The following is a 24,181-nucleotide window of genomic DNA, read 5'->3' as shown; positions in this document are numbered from 1 at the left end:
TTGTCAAACTGCTATATAACCAGTGTAATTTTTCTAATAAAATGGTTGGTTCAAATTTTTTGAAATTTTTATATTTTTGTAAAAGGGTCAAGGTAAATACTTTGTCAAAAAAAATTTTAAGAAAATTAAACGAGCCAAATTAATTTTAGTTAAAGTGTTGGGTACCACCTTAATTACACAGTATTGCACAATAGCACAGTATTGCACAATAGCTGGAAATCTTTAATTGAAAATAAAGACATTCTTTTAACCAATTTCAATTGGATTAATTAAAAGTCTTTAATTTTTTGGGGTTATAACCTTGTACAAATGTATTACTATTTTGGATATTGGTGCCCCATTTTTAAATTGGTCTTCATTGAGGTCAAAAGGGTCTGAAATTAAACTTTGTTTGATTTCATCAAAAACTGAGTTATTGCAGCTGTATGATATGCTGAATCTTATTATGCATTGAGATTTTGTATTTTGGGCCCTGTTTTCAAAGTAGTACATATTAAGGTTTGAAGGGTCCAAAATTAAACAAAATTTATTTTCAACTAAGGCCACACCAATTTTATTCCTTGTTCGACGGACTCGCCCGCACCTATTTTTTTCAAAGCAGAATTTTTTTAATTTTTTTTATATTCCCGCTTCCCGCATCCGGAAATGTAATCGTGTCCATTTCCCCCACCGTTTTTTTTTTGTAAATATTATAAACAGATATTTGCACTTGTTTTTATAATCACAATCTAACATGTATTTATAACGATTTTAAACATATAAGCACCCAAGTACACTGTGTCAATGTCTGTGATAATATTTGATTCAGCATGAAACCCATTTATCCCAAATGGGAGTGCTCCGATATAAATAGAAAACAGAAGAAAATACCTGTACAGAACAAAACATTGGTTTTCTTCCCCTTACTTAGATTCCCTATCAAAATATGTTCGTTGTTAGTAATAAACTTCAAAGAACTTCGGAAAGAAATGCCTTCAACTGCAATATGATGGCGATACAAAACTATCCATACCCCCTGCATGTTTATGCACCTGTCCTGATTGATTCAGGGGCCTGTCGTTCAGCAGTTAGATATCGTTCGTTGATGTTCATAAATATTATTTGGTATTTTCCCGTTTGTATATATATAAATTAGATCGTTGGTTTTCCTGTTCGAATTGTGTACACTTCTATTTTTGGGGTTCCTTATAGCTTGCTGTTTGGTCTGGGTCAAAGCTCTGCCGTACGTACTATGACCAGATGACCTGTATTTGCTATTATCCCTCAGAAAGGCACATATGGGGTCATTTTACTGTTGTACCAATGATTTTGCATAGTGTTACTATACAAATCCTTTGAACAACTTAGAAAAATTAACTAAAAGAGAGGAGAAATACATCATATTTAAATAATTTTAAACAACATTACCATATTCTTAAAGAGAATTATTTATGATATTATTTATTTTGAATAATATTAAAGTAAATGTGTTAACATGGCCTAAGTCCAGGAATATTACAAAATTCGTGGGCATGTTTAAGTTTTGACCATTTAATACCCGATAGATATATAGTTCTTTGGGAAAATATGAGGCACTCTTTTGTACTAAAAAGTTTTATTTACAAAAAAATATATTGTAACTTATATTGACCCCTCATAAAAAGGATATTTATAAAATTGAGGGGTTGTTCCCAACCTGATTATGACTTGGATGGAGAATTGTCTCATTAATTGGCACACATATATATACCAAATCTTATTATTCAATTATTTATTGGTGAACAGGGAAAAATACTTCATAAATTAAAGAAATGTCAAAGTACAAGTGATAAATCAAGTTTAATATTGTCAAAACCTACTATTTTATGTTTACAAAAAAAAATATAATCACTCGCCTTTTAATACTTTCAAGCTTCGCCTCAAAAATTTGCAAAATAAATATTTTTTTATTAAAATTTTCAAATCGCTCTCTCGCCCCAATTTTTGGAGTCCAAAAATCCGTAGAACAAGAAATTAAATTGGTGTGGCCTAAAATAAAATTTTTGGTGTTTTTTTTATATGCTGAATCTAACCATGTTGTTAGATTTTGGATATCAGACCATTCTAGAAAAATTAAATGTCCCATTTTAAATTTTTAAAATCTTTAACCACATTTGTTTGTGTCAGAAACCTATGTTATGTCAAAAATTTGATCACAATCCAAATTCAGACAGTATCAACCTTGAATATTGTGTCCAAACTTGTCCAAACTTGCCCGAACTGTTCACAGTTCGACCTCCGCGGTTGTATCAGGCTGCGCTCAGCGAATCATTTTATTTTATCTTGCTTTAAGATATTGATTTGATATTTGGTATTTAGTTGTACCATGACAAGTTACAGATCAAGTTCAGAGTTTGTTCTGGTCTGTTGATTTGGTGCAGAGTTCTGGTCCTTGGACTCAGAAAATTTGTTTGTATGTATTGGTGTATACTATTGATTTTATTTGTACATGATTTGTGTCTGTACTTGTGTGTTTAATTATGATGAAGGACCAAAAAACATGGAGATTGAATACACAATCATCAAGTGTCATATCGAAAAAAAGGCACACTGTTCAAAGTATCTATTTTACACACATCTCATAACTTATTTCATGCATTCCAAATTTATGACAACACACTCGACCTCAGATGAGTTGAACCTCGGATAAGTCGAATACTTTGGTCCATTACCTTCAACTACGACATAATGAGGTTCGACTGTTTATAATGTGACACATTTTTATTGTATATTATTTTTCGGGGCAAATATTTTAGAAATTTAATAGTTTTACGAGTGACATGAGAGAAGATATATTAACATTGCATATTCCTCATTTTTTAGACTGTCATGTCAGAGAAATCTTCAGGTGTGACTGCTGGACAAGGGATAGAAGGTAATTTATTGTGGAGCCTGCGACTTTTGTCACAGAAAGCTCGACATAAATATAATGATCTTGCGGTGGCAGCGTTAGCTAACTTCTTAAAAGCTTTATATTTTATAAGCTAGAAGACCTGGATGCTTCATACTTTGTATATTGATGCCTTATGTGACAAAGTTTCTGTCTGTCCATTGTCCTTGACCTCATTTTCATGGTTCAGTGACTACTTGAAAAAAAAAGTCAACATTTTTTGTAATGTTAATTTCTTTCTTATCATGAGTAATAGGATAATAAGATTGAGAATGGAAATGGGGAATGTGCCAAAGAGACAACAACCCGACCATAGAGCAGACAACAGCAGAAGGTCACCAACAGGTCTTCAATGCAACGAGAAATTCTCGCACCCGGAGGCGTCCTTCAGCTGGCCCCTAAACAAATATTTACTGGTTCAGTTATAATGAACACCTTACTAAACTCCAAATTGTACACAAGAAACTAAAAGTAAAATAATACAAGACTAGTAAAGGCCTGTCAGAGGCTCCTGACTTGAGACAGGCGCAAAAATGCTGCGGGGTTAAACATATTTGTGAGATCTCAACCCTCCCCCTATACATAGAGCCAATGCAGAAAAGTAAATGCATAACAATACGCACATTAAAATTCAGTTCAAGAGAAGTCTGAATCTGCTGTCAGAAGATGTAACCAAAGAAAATAAACAAAATGACAATAATACATAAATAACATCAGACTACTATATATATATAGCTAGCAGTTAACTGACATGCCAGCTCCGGACTTCAATTAAATTGATTGAAAAATTATGTCTTCATCATATGAATATCAGGCACAATCCTCCCCGTGAGGGGTTTAGTATCATACCATCATCACATATATGAGAAGAACATAACCTGTGTCATGCCAACAACTGGTTTATTAATAAAAAATGTGTTCCGATGCAAAGACCCTATAAATGAATCAATATTAACACCAAAATGTGCAATCTTTAATGACCTGACAACAGTATCGTAACTATATCCCTTGACACCTGGTTCCCTTCACTTCTTGTATTCAATTGTGATTACTGTCATATAAGTTTGAGGCTTGACACACTTGACACCTGGTTCCCTCCACTTCTTGTATTCAATTGTGATTACTGTCATACAAGTTTGAGGCTTGACACACTTGACACCTGGTTCCCTCCACTTGTGTGTAAAATTGTGATTACTGCCATACAAGTTTGAGGCTTGACACACTTGACACCTGGTTCCCTCCACTTCTTGTATTCAATTGTGACTACTGTCATACAAGTTTGAGGCTTGACACACTTGACACCTGGTTCCCTCCACTTCTTGTATTCAATTGTGATTACTGTCATATAAGTTTGAGGCTTGACACACTTGACACCTGGTTCCCTCCACTTCTTGTATTCAATTGTGATTACTGTCATATAAGTTTGAGGCTTGACACACTTGACACCTGGTTCCCTCCACTTCTTGTATTCAATTGTGATTACTGTCATACAAGTTTGAGGCTTGACACACTTGACACCTGGTTCCCTCCACTTGTATTCAATTGTGATTATTGTCATACAAGTTTGAGGCTTGACACACTTGACACCTGGTTCCCTCCACTTGTATTCAATTGTGATTACTGCCATACAAGTTTGAGGCTTGACACACATGACACCTGGTTCCCTCCACTTGTGTAAAATTGTGATTACTGCCATTCAAGTTTGAGGCTTGACACACTTGACACCTGGTTCCCTCCACTTGTATTCAATTGTGATTACTGTCATACAAGTGTGAGGCTTGACACACTTGACACCTGGTTCCCTCCACTTGTATTCAATTATGACTACTGTCATACAAGTTTTAGGCTTGACACACTTGACACCTGGTTCCTCCACTTGTATTTAATTATGACTTCTGTCATACAAGTTTGAGGCTTGACACACTTGACAACTGGTTCCTTCCACTCTTCTTGTATTCAATTGTGATTACTGTCATATTAGTTTGAGGCATGACACACTTGACACCTGGTTCCCTCCACTTCTTGTATTCAATTGTGACTACTGTCATACAAGTTTGAGGCTTGAAACACTTGACACCTGGTTCCCTCCACTTATTGTATTCAATTGTGACTACTGTCATATAAGTTTGAGGCTTGACACATTTGACACCTGGTTCCATCCACTTCTTGTTTTCAATTGTGCATATACAAAGTCAGGTTAATACAAGTCAATCGCCAATAGTTTAAAGAGTTTTAACCGAATAATTCCAGTATATTTTAACATTGATTATTAGAATTGACTATAAAAGTTAATATTGATAAGGTCTATGCTTTTTCAAAAGTTTATCTACAATAGACGGAGTTTCCGGTTATGTAATAAATGATTTACCTTCAATGGTGTTTATTTGTGTGCCAGTATCAGGTTTAATCTGAGTGTTCTTTGTGACAGAAACTACAGTTCCCTCCACTTCTTGTATTCAATTGTGATTACTGTCATATAAGTTTGAGGCTTGACACACTTGACACCTGGATTCCTCCACTTCTTGTATTCAATTGTGACTTATGTCATACAAGTTTGAGGCTTGACACACTTGACACCTGATTCCCTCCACTTCTTGTATTCAATTGTGATTACTGTCATTAGTTTGAGGCGTGACACAGTTGACAACTGGTTCCCTCCACTTCTTGTATTCAATTGTGACTACTGTCATACAAGTTTGAGGCTTGACACACTTGACACCTGGTTCCCTCCACTTCTTGTATTCAATTGTGATTACTGTCATACAAGTTTGAGGCTTGACACACTTGACACCTGGTTCCCTCCACTTGTATTCAATTGTGATTACTGCCATACAAGTTTGAGGCTTGACACACTTGACACCTGGTTCCCTCCACTTGTGTAAAATTGTGATTACTGCCATTCAAGTTTGAGACTTGACACCTGGTTCCCTCCACTTGTATTCAATTGTGATTACTGTCATACAAGTGTGAGGCTTGACACACTTGACACCTGGTTCCCTCCACTTGTATTCAATTATGACTACTGTCATACAAGTTTTAGGCTTGACACACTTGACACCTGGTTCCTCCACTTGTATTTAATTATGACTTCTGTCATACAAGTTTTAGGCTTGACACACTTGACACCTGGTTCCTCCACTTGTATTAAATTATGATTTCTGTCATACAAGTTTGAGGCTTGACACACTTGACAACTGGTTCTTTCCACTCTTCTTGTATTCAATTGTGATTACTGTCATATTAGTTTGAGGCATGACACACTTGACACCTGGTTCCCTCCACTTATTGTATTCAATTGTGACTACTGTCATATAAGTTTGAGGCTTGACACATTTGACACCTGGTTCCATCCACTTCTTGTTTTCAATTGTGCATATACAAAGTCAGGTTAATACAAGTCAATCGCCAATAGTTTGAAGAGTTCTAACCGAATAATTCCAGTATATTTTAACATTGATTATTAGAATTGACTATAAAAGTTAATATTGATAAGGTCTATGCTTTTCCAAAAGTTTATCTACAATAGACGGAGTTTCCGGTTATGTAATAAATGATTTACCTTCAATGGTGTTTATTTGTGTGCCAGTATCAGGTTTAATCTGAGTGTTCTTTGTGACAGAAACTACAGTTCCCTCCACTTCTTGTATTCAATTGTGATTACTGTCATATAAGTTTGAGGCTTGACACACTTGACACCTGGATTCCTCCACTTCTTGTATTCAATTGTGACTTATGTCATACAAGTTTGAGGCTTGACACACTTGACACCTGATTCCCTCCACTTCTTGTATTCAATTGTGATTACTGTCATTAGTTTGAGGCGTGACACAGTTGACAACTGGTTCCCTCCACTTCTTGTATTCAATTGTGACTACTGTCATACAAGTTTGAGGCTTGACACACTTGACACCTGGTTCCCTCCACTTCTTGTATTCAATTGTGATTACTGTCATACAAGTTTGAGGCTTGACACACTTGACACCTGGTTCCCTCCACTTTAGTGTAAAATTGTGATTACTGCCATACAAGTTTGAGGCTTGACACACTTGACACCTGGTTCCCTCCACTTCTTGTATTCAATTGTGACTACTGTCATACAAGTTTGAGGCTTGACACACTTGACACCTGGTTCCCTCCACTTCTTCTATTCAATTGTGATTACTGTCATATAAGTTTGAGGCTTGACACACTTGACACCTGGTTCCCTCCACTTCTTGTATTCAATTGTGATTACTGTCATATAAGTTTGAGGCTTGACACACTTGACACCTGGTTCCCTCCACTTCTTGTATTGAATTGTGATTACTGTCATACAAGTTTGAGGCTTGACACACTTGACACCTGGTTCCCTCCACTTCTTGTATTCAATTGTGATTACTGTCATACAAGTTTGAGGCTTGACACACTTGACACCTGGTTCCCTCCACTTCTTGTATTCAATTGTGATTACTGCCATACAAGTTTGAGGCTTGACACACTTGACACCTGGTTCCCTCCACTTGTGTAAAATTGTGATTACTGCCATTCAAGTTTGAGGCTTGACACACTTGACACCTGGTTCCCTCCACTTGTATTCAATTGTGATTACTGTCATACAAGTTTGAGGCTTGACACACTTGACACCTGGTTCCCTCCACTTGTATTCAATTATGACTACTGTCATACAAGTTTTAGGCTTGACACACTTGACACCTGGTTCCTCCACTTGTATTTAATTATGACTTCTGTCATACAAGTTTGAGGCTTGACACACTTGACAACTGGTTCCTTCCACTCTTCTTGTATTCAATTGTGATTACTGTCATATTAGTTTGAGGCATGACACACTTGACACCTGGTTCCCTCCACTTCTTGTATTCAATTGTGACTACTGTCATACAAGTTTGAGGCTTGAAACACTTGACACCTGGTTCCCTCCACTTATTGTATTCAATTGTGACTACTGTCATATAAGTTTGAGGCTTGACACATTTGACACCTGGTTCCATCCACTTCTTGTTTTCAATTGTGCATATACAAAGTCAGGTTAATACAAGTCAATCGCCAATAGTTTAAAGAGTTTTAACCAAATAATTCCAGTATATTTTAACATTGATTATTAGAATTGACTATAAAAGTTAATATTGATAAGGTCTATGCTTTTCCAAAAATTTATCTACAATAGACGGAGTTTCCGGTTATGTAATAAATGATTTACCTTCAATGGTGTTTATTTGTGTGCCAGTATCAGGTTTAATCTGAGTGTTCTTTGTGACAGAAACTACAGTTCCCTCCACTTCTTGTATTCAATTGTGATTACTGTCATATAAGTTTGAGGCTTGACACACTTGACACCTGGATTCCTCCACTTCTTGTATTCAATTGTGATTACTGTCATACCAGTTTGAGGCTTGATACACTTGACACCTGGTTCCCTCCACTTCTTGTATTCAATTGTGATTACTGTCATATATGTTTGAGGCGTGTCACACTTGACACCTGGTTCCCTCCACTTTTTATACGACCGCAAAATTTGAAAAATTTTTCGTCGTATATTGCTATCACGTTGGCGTCGGCGTCGTCGTCGTCGTCGTCGTCGTCCGGCGTCCGAATACTTTTAGTTTTCGCACTCTAACTTTAGTAAAAGTGAATGGAAATCTATGAAATTTTAACACAAGGTTTATGACCACAAAAGGAAGGTTGGTATTGATTTTGGGAGTTTTGGTCCCAACATTTTAGGAATTAGGGGCCAAAAAGGGCCCAAATAAGCATTTTCTTGGTTTTCGCACTATAACTTTAGTTTAAGTTAATAGAAATCTATGAAATTTTGACACAAGGTTTATGACCACAAAAGAACGGTTGGGATTGATTTTGGGAGTTTAGGTTTCAACAGTTTAGGAATTAGGGGCCAAAAAAGGGCCCAAATAAGCATTATTCTTGGTTTTCGCACAATAACTTTAGTTTAAGTAAATAGAAATCAATGAAATTTAAACACAATGTTAATGACTACAAAAGGAAGGTTGGTATTGATTTTGGGAGTTAAGGTCCCAACAGTTTAGGAATTAGGGGCCAAAAAGGGACCCAAATAAGCATTTTTCTTGGTTTTCGCACCATAACGTTAGTATAAGTAAATAGAAATCTATGAAATTTAAACACAAGGTTTATGACCATAAAAGGAAGGTTGGTATTGATTTTGGGAGTTTTGGTCCCAACAGAATAAGGGGCCCAAAGGGTCCAAAATTAAACTTTGTTTGATTTCATCAAAATTGAATAATTGGGGTTCTTTGATATGCCGAATCTAACTGTCATGACTGTGTATGTAGATTCTTAACTTTTGGTCCCGTTTTCAAATTGGTCTACATTAAGGTCCAAAGGGTCCAAAATTAAACTTAGTTTGATTTTGACAAAAAATGAATCAGTTAGGTTCTTTGATATGCTGAATCTAAAAATGTACTTAGATTCTTGATTATTGGCCCAGTTTTCAAGTTGGTCCAAATCGGGGTCCAAAATTAAACTTTGTTTGATTTCATCAAAAATTGAATAAATGGGGTTCTTTGATATACCAAATCTAACTGTGTATGTAGATTCTTCATTTTTGGTCCTGTTTTCAAATTGGTCTACACTAAAGTCCAAAGGGTCCAAAATTAAATTTAGTCTGATTTCAACAAAAATTGAAATCTTGGGGTTCTTTGATATGCTGAATCCAAAAATGTACTTAGATTTTTTATTATGGGCCCAGTTTTCAAGTTGGTCCAAATCAGGATCTAAAATTATTATATTAAGTGTTGTGCAATAGCAAGTCTTTTCAATTGCACAGTATTGCGCAATGGCAAGAAATATCTAATTGCACAATATTGTGAAATAGCAAATTTTTTTTTAATTAGAGTTATCTTTCTTTGTCCAGAATAGTAAGCAAGAAATATTTAATTGCAAAATATTGTGCAATAGCAAGATTTTTTTTTAATTGGAGTTATCTTTCTTTGTCCAGAATCAACTTAAATCTTTGTTATATACAATATACAATGTATATTCACTTTTTACTACCAACTGATAAATTATAATAAATAACATTCAGTGATAACAAGCAGTTTTTTTTACATCTTAATATTTTATGATGTATTTAAATGAGTAGTTATTGTTGCAAACTCCATTAGAAATTTTAATTGAGATTAGCTTTGGAATAAGGGAAAGGGGGATGTGATTAAAAAAATTGGGTTCAATTTTTATACGACCGCAAATTTTGAAAAAATTTTCGTCGTATATTGCTATCAAGTTGGCGTCGGCGTCGTCGTCGTCGTCGTCGTCGTCCGGCGTCCGAATACTTTTAGTTTTCGCACTCTAACTTTAGTAAAAGTGAATGGAAATCTATGAAATTTTAACACAAGGTTTATGACCACAAAAGGAAGGTTGGTATTGATTTTGGGAGTTTTGATCCTATCATTTTAGAAATTCGGGGCCAAAAAGGGCCCAAATAAGCATTTTCTTGGTTTTCGCACTATAACTTTAGTTTAAGTTAATAGAAATCTATGAAATTTTGACACAAGGTTTATGACCACAAAAGAACGGTTGGGATTGATTTTGGGAGTTTTGGTCTCAACAGTTTAGGAATTAAGGGCCAAAAAAGGGCCCAAATAAGCATTATTCTTGGTTTTCGCACAATAACATTAGTTTTTAGTAAATAGAAATCAATGAAATTTAAACACAATGTTAATGACTACAAAAGGAAGGTTGGTATTGATTTTGGGAGTTTAGGTCCCAACAGTTTAGGAATTAGGGGCCAAAAAGGGACCCAAATAAGCATTTTTCTTGGTTTTCGCACCATAACGTTAGTATAAGTAAATAGAAATCTATGAAATTTAAACACAAGGTTTATGACCATAAAAGAAAGGTTGGGTTTGATTTTGGGAGTTTTGGTCCCAACATAATAAGGGGCCCAAAGGGTCCAAAATTAAACTTTTGTTTGATTTCATCAAAATTGAATAATTGGGGTTCTTTGATATGCTGAATCTAACTGTCATGACTGTGTATGTAGATTCTTAACTTTTGGTCCCGTTTTCAAATTGGTCTACATTAAGGTCCAAAGGGTCCAAAATTAAACTTAGTTTGATTTTGACAAAAAATGAATCAGTTAGGTTCTTTGATATGCTGAATCTAAAAATGTACTTAGATTCTTGATTATTGGCCCAGTTTTCAAGTTGGTCCAAATCGGGGTCCAAAATTAAACTTTGTTTGATTTCATCAAAAATTGAATAAATGGGGTTCTTTGATATACCAAATCTAACTGTGTATGTAGATTCTTCATTTTTGGTCCTGTTTTCAAATTGGTCTACACTAAAGTCCAAAGGGTCCAAAATTAAACTTAGTCTGATTTTAACAAAAATTGAAATCTTGAAGTTCTTTGATATGCTGAATCCAAAAATGTACTTAGATTTTTTATTATGGGCCCAGTTTTCAAGTTGGTCCAAATCAGGATCTAAAATTATTATATTAAGTATTGTGCAATAGCAAGTCTTTTCAATTGCACAGTATTGCGCAATGGCAAGAAATATCTAATTGCACAATATTGTGAAATAGCAAATTTTTTTTTAATTAGAGTTATCTTTCTTTGTCCAGAATAGTAAGCAAGAAATATCTAATTGCAAAATATTGTGCAATAGCAAGATTTTTTTTTAATTGGAGTTATCTTTCTTTGTCCAGAATCAACTTAAATCTTTGTTATATACAATATACAATGTATATTCACTTTTTACTACCAACTGATAAATTAAAATAATCTTTACCATTCAGTGATAACAAGCAGTTTTTTTACATCTTAATATTTTATGATGTATTTAAATGAGTAGTTATTGTTGCAAACTCCATTAGAAATTTTAATTGAGATTAGTTTTGGAATAAGGGAAAGGGGGATGTGATTAAAAAAATTGGGTTCAATTTTTCTCATTTGAAATTTCATAAATAAAAAAGAAAATTTCTTCAAACATTTTTTTGGGAGGATTAATATTCAACAGCATAGTGAATTGCTCTAAGAGAAACAAAAATTTTAAGTTCATTAGAACACATTCATTCTGTGTCAGAAACCTATGCTGTGTCAACTATTTAATCACAATCCAAATTTAGAGCTGAATCCAGCTTGAATGTTGTGTCCATACTTGCCCTAACCGTTCAGGGTTCAACCTCTGCGGTCGTATAAAGCTACGCCCTGCGGAGCATCTGGTTGTATTTGTATTCAATTGTGACTACTGCCATACAAGTTTGAGGCTTGACACACTTTACACCTGGTTCCCTACACTTCTTGTATTTAATTGTGACTACTGTCAAACAAGTTTGAGGCTTGACACACTTGACACCTGGTTCCCTCCACTTCTTGTATTCAATTGTGATTACTGTCATATATGTTTGAGGCGTGTCACACTTGACACCTGGTTCCCTCCACTTCTTGTATTCAATTGTGACTACTGCCATACAAGTTTGAGGCTTGACACACTTTACACCTGGTTCCCTCCACTTCTTGTATTTAATTGTGACTACTGTCATACAAGTTTGAGGCTTGACACACTTGACACCTGGTTCCCTCCACTTCTTGTATTCAATTGTGACTACTGTCATACAAGTTTGAGGCTTGACATACTTGACACCTGGTTTCCTCCACTTCTTGTATTCAATTGTGACATCTGTCATACACGTTTGAGGCTTGACACACTTGACACCTGATTCCCTCCACTTCTTGTATTCAATTGTGATTACTGTCATTAGTTTGAGGCGTGACACAGTTGACAACTGGTTCCCTCCACTTCTTGTATTCAATTGTGACTACTGTCATACAAGTTTGAGGCTTGAAACACTTGACACCTGGTTCCTTCCACTTCTTGAATTCAATTGTGACTACTGTCATACAAGTTTGAGGCTTGACACACTTGAGACCTGGTTCCATCCACTTCTTGTTTTCAATTGTGCATATACAAAGTCAGGTTAATACAAGTCAATCGTCAATAGTTTGAAGAATTTTCACCAAATAATTCCAGTATATATTAACATTGATTATTAGAATTGACTTTAAAAGTTAATATTGATAAGGTCTATGCTTTTCCAAAAGGGAAATACCTATCTGGATCTCACCCTGTGAGTCTCAAAATTTTGTCAGTCCAGAGTTATCTGCCCAAAACCCAAACCAAAAAATCTTGTTAGTAAATAAATGCCTTAACTGTCATAGGAAGACCAAAACTGATGAGTGAAATTTGTTCAAGAACGTCACCCTGTGACTTTGATTTATTTAAACCGAAAAGATTGAAAGACTTCTTGGTTGATGTTATGCCCCTTTGAAAATTAAACAAAGTCGGTTGGCCACTCTAAATCAGAAACCTTAAGTCGTAGACACTTGGGATCATGTGACCTTATAGATAACTGGACGTTACACAAGCAACAATCAATCCATGTTTGACATACACTTTTAATGATTTGTTAATGAAAAATTTTGAAAACAAACTTTTAAATTGGTTAACAAATCTTTATTAAACTTAGACTTAATGATATTTTTATAGAAAAAGTTATAATTACAGATCCAATCCACACACAGACAAAGTCCACTATGTTAAACAGGTTACTTGGCAGTGGAACGTATGTTTCCTATGACATGCGCTGTATGGTAACAGGCCAGTTCGCGGTCGGAAAATCGAGTCTTGTGAAGCTCTTAGCTGGTAATGTCGTCCCAGAAGGAAGACATCCTACCGATGGGATTTCCCTACTAGAAGGTCGCTGTGGCCTTGATGTAGAGACTAGAAGCTGGATTCATATTGATCCAGGTAAGAATATCTACCACATTAAAACTTTTCATTTATATTTGAATTCCTCTTTGGTTTCTTCCACCTCTCTATTAGCTTCAGAATCTTTATAACTTGAAAAGACAAAGACATAGAAAAAACCTGCGGCTTATTGAACGAATTTAACGGTAATACGAATTCAATAACACTATTGTTGGGATTGGTGAATGTAGTTTCTCTTATGATTTAAACAATATTCTAGTCTAATATTCAGAGATATTGTCCTTTTACCATGTTAATGGTCATATTTTTGGCAATTTTTATATGCCTTAACCGGCTTAAGATATTGTTGTGCATTTTTTTTTTCTACAGGGCCGTTATACGGACTTCTGATAAAAAAACAAAAAAACTTCTGCATATAATATTTGATTCTTACAGCAAGTTCAAAAGGATATACTATAATGTACTCATTGCATAGCTCTTTATTAGTATCCTACCGACGGAGTCGAAAGGAACTTCAGGTTGCACTCTGTTCGTCTGCCTGTCCATCGATCAGTCCGGCAAATAAGTTTTCCACACTTTTTATGCGCCAGCCGTTGTGAAGGGTGCATTAAGTTTTACCCTTGTCCGTCTGTACTTGCGTACATCCCAAAATTGATTTCTGTTTTCTTACTTAGCTGGCCTAACCAAATGTTATGAAACTTTATATACACAATACTTATTACCACAAAACACAGATCAAGTTTTAATTTTGGTGACGTCACTTTTACCGTTCTAGAGTTGTGCCCCTTTTACAATTGGAAAAATTCCTGAAATATATGTGTCTGTTCTCAGTTAAACTTTATTTTGCCTCCAAATGTTATGAAACTTATACACAATGCTTATTACCATAAAACTCAGATCAAGTACAAATTTGGGTAGCGTCACTTTTACAGTCCTTGAGTTATATCCCTTTCTAACGTTATATGCAAGCAGGGGCATCATCTGTGTCCCATGGGTACATTCCTCCATTTATCTACTCCATGCTTGAATATATTGATTGGCTATTTGGTGTATAGTTTTATCATGACAAGTTACAGATCAAGTTTGAATTTTGTTCCGGTCTGAAGATTTTTTGCAGAGTTATGGTCCTTTGACTTACAAAGTTCACTAAAATAATCAGTTTTCAGCACTAATTTTCGTCATGCTTGAAGGTATTGATTTGTTAATTGGTATATAGTTTTATCATGACAAGTTACAGATCAAGTTTAATTTGTTTTCCAGTCTAATGCTTGAGCGCAGATTAATAAATGGTCCTTGGACTTATTGACTTGATATTTGTTAAATAGTTTACATTATGACAAGATATAGATCAAGTTAGAATTTTGTTACAATACAATAAATTTTAAACTGGTAGGGGACTATGTATTGCCATGCAATACTCACAGAATGCTTGTTAGCTATAAACTTGGAGTTTATCGTCTGTTTATCTACTGCCGTTCTGTCTGTAATTTTTTTTTAAATATTTCTTCTTCTTAAACTGAACTTAAATCATACCTGAGGCTTCCAGCTTCAAATTCATTCCTGAATTTCCTGCTCAAAGTTAAAACACAGGAATAAAACAGACAAAATGGTAGTTTTTGTCTTTGCTAAAAAGACAGTACGACATATACATATAGGGACCTTATTTATTCTGTTGAGGCATATGTTAGGGTTTTGCTAAAAATCATTCAATGCTTTTGGCCTTGAGCATGTCTTTTGATGGTATCAGTATAACAACAGCACATTATTAAACCAAAATATATTTTTTTTAATATTATCTATTCAAGTGATATATACTATTTTACAGAAACGTATGACGCTTTAGATGTGGTTTACAATAAGGTGTTGATGACTTCAGTAGAGGAGGATGAAAGAAAAGAAGAAAAAACACCAAAGAAACCACATTTACCAGATTCAAACCCTGTTAGAAGTGATAGTAAAGTGATGACCGCTGGTCCCTCCCAACAGCCCCTAGCAGCCAAACCTTTGTCACCTCAAATATCTGACAGTAAGTCCAAGAGAATACCAGAGTTAAAAACACACATGAAATCAAAAATGACAAAAGAAGAAATAAGAAAGAGAATGGAAAATGTCCTTAAAAGTGGAAACTACAAGATGAAAGTTGGAAGACTGATTTTTTGGGACTTTGGTGGACAGTATGTTTACTATACGACACACCAAACCTTCATGACGTTCAGAGCTTTGTTTCTTGTGGTATTCGACGGAAGCAAAGGATTACATGAACTAGTCCCAGATGTTCTATGTTTTCCAGGACAGCACATGACACCAACCCCAGCAGGTACTGTATGTTAGTTACAATACAAAGACTCATATTGAACATCATTTATTGTTTATTATGTTAAAAAAAACATCTACTTTATCATTAGTAAAAACAAGGCGTCCAGGTTACTGTGCCAATACTTACTTTAATATTGTGAAGACAATGAAAGCTTTCCCAATAATAAGTTGGAATTTATCTGTGATTTAAATTTTTGCAAAGTGTACTGTCCCATTGAATAGTAACCGTAGCTTTTTTATCTGTGTTGATCATGTTTATCTTGTTCAAGGGAAACTTTGAATTTCGAATTTTCATGAAAAAAATCATTCATTGATTATAAATAGGGCTGTACAAAAACAATACTAGTGATAGAAAAAACATTAAGGTGGTACCTAACAGTACAGGGAGATAACTCTGTAAAATCTGCTAAATGTTTTAATTACGTTGTGTTGTTAAGGGAATATTAATGTTAAGGTTCTCAATGATCAAAATTAGTGTTTGTCAAACTGCTATACAACCAGTGTAATTTTTCTGATAAAACGATTGGTTCAAATATTTTGAAATTTTTATATTTTTGTCAGAGGGTCAAAGTAAATACTTTGTTAAAATTTTATGAAAATTAAACGAGTCAAATTAATTTTAGTGAAAGTGTTGGGTACCACCTTTAAACTAAATAAATGATATATATTACAAAATTATATTAATAATAGACTAGAAATGTATTGTAGATAATTTCGAAAATCAGTGCCAATTAATTATTTTTAAGCATTCATGCCCCTTTGAAATATTAAATATATCTAAAATAGCTTTACATTTGCATTCAAGTCTGTGTTTTCTAATTTTTTTTAACCTAAAAAGTAAAAAAAACAAAAAAAAGGTTATTTTTTTTTTAAATGCCACTGGACCTTGCCAAGGTGAAATATGTGCTATGCAGGGGACAGTCGGTGTATTTTATTTCAAATGGATTTCCGTCATCAAAAATAAATTATCTGTCAATTTGCTCCCTAATAAAATGTTTTTCTTTGGTTTTTATCACTATCAATTATGTCATATCAGTTTCTATTTGTATTAAATTTTTATTTCATTTTTGTTGTTGTTTTTTTATATTTCAGTATTCCTTCAACATTGGGTTAACTCAATTCTAACGTATTGTAAGGTGGTATATGTAGGCATTCCAAAGATCTTGTTTGTTGCCACCCATAAAGACAAAATACCAGTGGTAAGTAAATTATTTAAAACAGGAGGCTGATCAAGTCAATCTTGTCCCGTGCCCAGTTATTTATTTATAGTTATTATTCTTTTATTCTTTCGTAAGATATGACATAGTAAATTTTAACTCATGACAAAAGTCTTGTGCAATGGGTCATAATTTATTCATTCTATTGATTCGTATGAATAAAAGCAGATATTTGTGTTGGTATTAAGTAAGTACGAAAGCAGCCTAACATCATCAAAAACAAAAGAACATTAGTAGTCAATAGTTATCAACAATAGACAAATGATTTACAATTATCAAGCACTAAATCATTTGACTGAAACAAAATTGTTTCAATTAAAGATCTGCTATTACGGTAACGCTAATGTAACGTTAGAATACCATCTGCTCTATGGTCGGGTTGTAGTCTCCGCGTTGACGCATTCCCCATTTCCATTCTCAATGTTATTTAACTGTATTGAGAGTAGATAACATCAACCTTAAATATTATGTACAACAAATATTCCAGGTTAGTGTACGATTAAGGCCACACACAACAAATAGTATGTTAACTGTCTGTAGGCCATACACAACAAATAGTATGTTAATTGTCTGCAGGCCACACACAACAAATAGTATGTTAATTGTCTGCAGGCCACACACAACAAATAGTATGTTAATTGTCTGCAGGCCACACACAACAAATAGTATGTTAACTGTCTGTAGGCCACACACAACAAATAGTATGTTAATTGTCTGCAGGCCACACACAACAAATAGTATGTTAATTGTCTGTAGGCCACACACAACAAATAGTATGTTCATTGTTATAAATCTAAAACAAACTGACAACGCCATGGCTAAAAATGAAAAAGACAAACAGAAAAAATAATAGTACAAATGACACAACATAGAAAACTAAAGAATAAACAACACGAACCCCACCAAAAACTAGGGGTGATCTCAGGTGCTCCGGAAGGGTAAGCAGATCCTGCTCCACATGTGGCACCCGTCGTGTTGCTTATGTGATTACAAATCCGGTAAATAGTCTAATTCAGTAGGTCATATTCATGAAAGGGAAGGGGATTGTAGTTACGACGTAAGGAACATATCCGATATCATTTGTGAGACGGTTATTCCATAACGGTCAACCAACTCGTGATGGCGTCCGTAAAATTTACGAAGGGATGATTTCAACTTCACCATTTGGAACTCTTGGTTTAATAGCTTCCTTGTGAGCAGCAACCCTCTATCAAGAAAATCATGATAGGAAATGCAAGCACGGGAATATCGTATCAATTGGGAGATATATACCCCGTAATAATGTTTGCCTACAGCCCATATCAGTTAAGTTTACATGCAAGAATAACGTCATGGTAAAAAATAGAACATAAGGGAAAGTTTTCTTTTGTATCTTGTAAACCCATGGATTATATAAAAAAGTAAATAAGTACTCTGAAAACATGTATTGTTGTCAAGTCCTAGGTATTTTTAATTTCATCATTTAGAAAAATAAAATTTTAAAAGAAGTTTAACTTCATATCTATAATTATCATTTTTTAAGGATGATGTGGAGTCCAGACGTGAGGAATTGTACAATGGAGTAGAGGAATTGTTCAAGGACCACGAGGGACGAAACCATCTTGTCCTAACACAACGGATATTTGTCAATGCAAGGGATAACACAGATACAGAAATTGAAGTCCTGAAGACAGCCATCACAGAACTTACGTTTGAACATCCTTGTTGGGGGGAGAAGATGCCCAACGCTTGTGTTCCCCTTGAACTCGAGATTGCAGAGCTAGTGGCAGAGGGAAAACAAATATTGTCATTGAAGGATGTAGAAGAATTGAATGCTATAAGCAATGTGTCTGTACTGTCCCCTGACCAACTTAAAGATTTCCTAAATTTCCACCACTCCTTGGGGAAAATTGTTTACTTTGATACTCCACAACTTAAAGATTTCGTAATCATCAACCCCTTACTCATGGTGGAGGTTATGAGGTCCTTTGTGACAGGTAGTTATGTCAATACTTATTATGGAAGCTTTGATATTGTGTGACAGGTACTGTAAAGAGGGTTATTTTCGCGGAGTGTAAATTTTCACTTATTTTCGAGGATAGAACTAAATCGCCAAAATAAATTTCGCCAAGTTATAAGTGTAAATGCAAAGGTATTGATAAAAATTTTCAATCCGCAAAATTATTAACCACAAAAATTATTCATATACTGTGTATTCATTTATTTTCGTGGATTGATGAAAACTTACATGTTCGTGTGTATTTGATTTACTGGTTTTGCCAATCTCTGCTTACAAAGTCTATAGAAAGTTGTTAATTGTTTAGCTTTTCTGTCCGTGGTTCACCAGGCTGTACCCATGAAAACCATGAAAGTTGGTATTCAACGAATAATATTGAATCCACAGTACCTTCTTCCGTGAAAATTGCAAAATTTTACACCCGCAAAATGACACGCTATACGGTATTTATGTCAAAACTTATTATGGAAGTTACATGTATGAGATCCTTTTTTGACAGGTATTTATGTCAATACTTTAAATAGAATAGAGGTCATGCAGTCCTTCGTGACAGGTATTCATGTCGATACTTATAATGGATTTATGAGATCTTTTGTGACACTTATTTTTTTATACTTAGTATAATGGAAGTTACATATAAGAGATCTTCTGTGACTGGTATTTTTGTCAATACTTTAAATAATATAGAGGTTATAAAGTCCTTTGTGACAGGTACTTATGTCAAAACTTAGTATGGAGATAAGAAGACAGTTATCTATGTCAAAACTTATTATGGAGGTTATGAAATCCTTTGTGATAGATTTTTATGTCAAGACTTGTCATGGGGGCTGTGAGATCTTTTTTGACAGGTGATTATATCGAAACTTATTATAGAGGTTCTAAGGTCCTTATTGATACTGTCAATGTCACAATGTTTCTCAATTGCAGAATTTATCAAATCTGTAGTTTTCTCAAGAGACTTTCTATGCCTTTTAGCTCACAGTTGCACATATACCATGAACTTAGGATATATTTTGAGAAGGGCAAGGTGTCCTTTTGATACAAGTTCTAGCAAACCTTCAAGATATGCTTAGGATAAGATGACAATTTGCTTTCAAGTGAACTTTGATTAATTTCATGTTAAATATTAGATGACTTACATTCAAGTAGGTTTGTCTGTGGTGAATAGTTGTAACATTGGCAATCATACCACAGGATCTCTTTTTAGCTCACCTGGCCTAAAAGGCCAAGTGAGCTTTTCTCATCACTTGGCGTCCGTCGTCGTCCGTCGTCCGTCGTCGTCGTTAACTTTTACAAAAATCTTCTCCTCTGAAACTACTGGGCCAAATTAAACCAAACTTGGCCACAATCATCATTGGGGTATCTTGTTTAAAAAATGTGTCCGGTGACCTGGCCAATCATCCAAGATGGCCGCCATGGCTAAAAATAGAACATAGGGGTAAAATGCAGTTTTTGGCTTATAACTCAAAAACCAAAGCATTTAGAGCAAATCTGACATGGGGTAGAATTGTTAAACAGGTGAAGATCTATCTGCCCTGATATTTTTAGATGAATCGGATAACCCGTTGTTGGGTTCCTGCCCCTGAATTAGTAATTTTAAGGAAATTTTGCTGTTTTTGGTTATTATCTTGAATATTATTATAGATAGAGATAAACAGTAAACAGCAATAATGTTCAGCAAAGTAAGATTTACAAATAAGTCAACATGACTGAAATGGTCAGTTGACCCCTTTAGGAGTTATTGCCCTTTATAGTCAATTTTTCACCATTTTTCGTAAATCTTAGTAATATTTTACAAAAATCTTCTCCTCTGAAACTACTGGGCCAAATTAATCCAAACTTGGCCAAAATCATCTTTTGGGTTAGTTGTTTGAAAAATGTGCCCAGTGACCCAGCCATCCAACCAAGATGGCCGCCATGGCTAAAAATAGAACATGGGGTAAAATGCAGTTTTTGGCTTATAACTCAAAACCCAAAGCATTTAGAGCAAATCTGACATGTGGGGTAAAATTGTTGATCAGTTCAAGATCTATCTGCCCTGAAATTTTCAGATGAATCAGACGACCCGTTGTTGGGTTGCTGGCCCTGAATTAGTAATTTTAAGGAAATTTTGCTCTTTTTGGTTATTATCTTGAATATTATTATAGATAGAGATAAACTATAAACAGCAATAATGTTCAGCAAAGTAAAATTTACAAATAAGTCAACATGACTGAAATGGTCAGTTGACCCCTTTAGGAGTTATTGCCCTTTATAGTCAATTTTTAACCATTTTTCGTAAATCTTAGTAATATTTTACAAAAATCTTCTCCTCTGAAACTACTTGGCCAAATTAATCCAAACTTGGCCAAAATCATCTTTTGGGTTAGTAGTTTGAAAAATGTGTCCGGTGACCCAGCCATCCAACCAAGATGGCCGCCATGGCTAAAAATAGAACATGGGGTAAAATGCAGTTTTTGGCTTATAACTCAAAACCCAAAGCATTTAGAGCAAATCTGACATGGGGTAAAATTGTTTATCAGTTCAAGATCTATCTGCCCTGAAATTTTCAGATGAATCGGACAACCCGTTGTTGGGTTGCTGGCCCTGAATTAGTAATTTTAAGGAAATTTTGCTCTTTTTGGTTATTATCTTGAATATTATTATAGATAGAGATAAACTATAAACAGCAATAATGTTCAGCAAAGTAAGATTTACAAATAAGTCAACATGACTGAAATGGTCAGTTGACCCCTTTAGGAGTTATTGCCCTTTATGGTCAATTTTTTAAAAAATTTCGTAAATCTTAGTAATCTTTTACAAAAATCTTCTCCTCTGAAACTACTTGGCCAAATCATCTTTTTGGTTAGTAGTTTGAAAAATGTGTCCGGTGGGTTGGATGGCCGCCATGGCTAAAATAGAACATGGGGTAAAATGCAGTTTTTGGCTTATAACTCAAAACCCAAAGCATTTAGAGCAAATCTGACATGGGGTAAAATTGTTTATCAGGTCAACATTAATCTGCTCTGAAATTTTCAGATGAATCGGACAACCCGTTGTTGGGTTGCTGACCCTGAACTGTTAGTTTTAAGGAAATTTTGCTGTTCTTGGTCATTATCTTGAATATTATTATTGATAGAGATAAACTGTAAACAAAATAATGTTCAGCAAAGTAAGATTTACAAATAAGTCAACATGACCAAAATGGTCAATTGACCCCCTTAGGAGTTATTGTTCAGTGGCGGATCCAGAACTTTTCCTAAGGGGGGCCCGCTGACTGACCTAAGAGGGGGCCCGCTCCAGTCATGCTTCAATGATTCCCTATATAATCAACCAAATTTTTCCCACGAAAGGGGGGGGGCCCTGCCCCAACAGGCCCCCCCCCCCCTGGATCCGCCTATGTTGTTCTTTATAGTCAATTTTTAACAATTTTCATAAAATTTGTAAATTTTGACTAACATTTTCCACTGAAACTAATGGACCAAGTTCATTAAAGATAGAGATAATTTTAAGCAGCAAGAATGTTCAGTAAAGTAAGATGTACAAACACATCACCATCACCAAAACACAATTTTGTCATGAATCCATCTGCTTCCTTAAATATTCACATAGACCAAGGTGAGCGACACAGGCTCTTTAGAGCCTCTAGTTTAAATAGTTTTTTGTATTATTTTTTTTATATTTTGCAGATAAAGTATTTTGGCCAGAGGAAACAAGAATTCAGGAAACTTTCAAACGAATGTCAACATGTGGGACCATAAGACGGGAAGACCTCTACTTAATTTGGGAGCAAAAAGATTTCAGTGCAATTTTACCATACAAAGAGTTTATATTTAACATCCTGATTTATCTAGATATCTTGGCAGAGCAAAGGAGATATGATACAACTACAGGAAGTCGATTACCAGTGGAAAACTTCTTTGTTCCCTGTATGGTCACAGAGAGAAATACCACCAGCTTCATGGACAAAGAATGTACAGCAGAGAGAGCTATATGCTTAGCGTTTTTATTTAAAGGCACTATTATACCACCAGCCCTACCAAATCGTCTAATCAGTGCATGTCTGAGCATGTGGACTTTAAAGCAGTACCAGGGAAGAAAGCTCCTGTTTTCAGGATTTATTGGTTTATCATTTGACAAGTCACATGATATTGTTGTATGCGTTGAAGGCAACAAGATTCTCCTTTACATCGTTCACAGAACCTCCTCCGGGTTAATCGTACCTGATATAGCTACAGGTGTTAAGGAATGCTTGGTTACAACAATGGGAAGAATCTCAGATTTCTATCAGTCCACAATCCATGCAAAACGCAGCAAACAATCACCTTTCCATATTGAATACTCATGTTCAAAATTGCATTGTTTCATCAGTGAAGAAGAAGCTTTGCAGACCAGCAAATGGGTTTGTGACGAACATAAACTAACACACAGAGCAGGAGACTGGCTGGTTTGGAACCAAGATCAGGTGTGTATTATTTATGAAAAATTAATATTTATATAGTGAGACAAAATCCAAAACACTATGGTCACTTGATAAAGAATGTGTAAGGATTAGACTCATGCAGTTATGCAAGTCTGGTAATATGTCATAAAATAATAATTTCCAAAACTGCATTTAAGATAACAACTAATAAGACTAGTACTGGGGAAGTTAGTTATGAAACAATGAGATAAAAAAGATAGCTTAAAATTTTGTACAAAAAGAGCGAAAAGGCTCCTCAGTGATGCTCGAATCAAAAAAGTAAAAAAAAAAAGGCTAGTGTAAAAGTACAAAGTTCATTAGAAGAACATTGAGAACAATTGTGGAAAAACAGCTATTTATATATCCATCCCTAATCCCTAACAATAAAATAGACATACTGGACGTGCAGTGTATTTATACATCCACACAACAAAAACACTAAGTACAGATCTGAGAGTGCTTGCAATTATTGACAGCTAGTTCAAAGCCAATTACAACTAATAAAAAAAATCATGAATCTAAGACTGAAATATCAATCAGTACACATCCAATCTCCAATGCATT

At 34.8% G+C, this 24,181-nt stretch overlaps 1 protein-coding gene across 1 annotated transcript in view; it reads left to right on the top strand.

The window, feature by feature from the left end:
- LOC143055150 (uncharacterized) overlaps positions 1–24,181 on the top strand; it is a 360,248-nt gene that overhangs the window by 315,030 nt on the left and 21,037 nt on the right. Inside the window, exons 13-18 of the mRNA XM_076228292.1 lie at positions 2,842–2,893; positions 13,444–13,686; positions 15,473–15,964; positions 17,056–17,162; positions 18,703–19,156; positions 22,845–23,620. Coding sequence (XP_076084407.1) covers positions 2,842–2,893; positions 13,444–13,686; positions 15,473–15,964; positions 17,056–17,162; positions 18,703–19,156; positions 22,845–23,620 — 2,124 coding nt within the window. The remainder of the gene's footprint in view (positions 1–2,841; positions 2,894–13,443; positions 13,687–15,472; positions 15,965–17,055; positions 17,163–18,702; positions 19,157–22,844; positions 23,621–24,181) is intronic.

This window comes from Mytilus galloprovincialis, chromosome 12 (assembly GCF_965363235.1).
Source record: "Mytilus galloprovincialis chromosome 12, xbMytGall1.hap1.1, whole genome shotgun sequence".
Taxonomy (NCBI): domain Eukaryota; kingdom Metazoa; phylum Mollusca; class Bivalvia; order Mytilida; family Mytilidae; genus Mytilus; species Mytilus galloprovincialis.
This window is presented reverse-complemented; position numbering and strand designations above follow the sequence as displayed.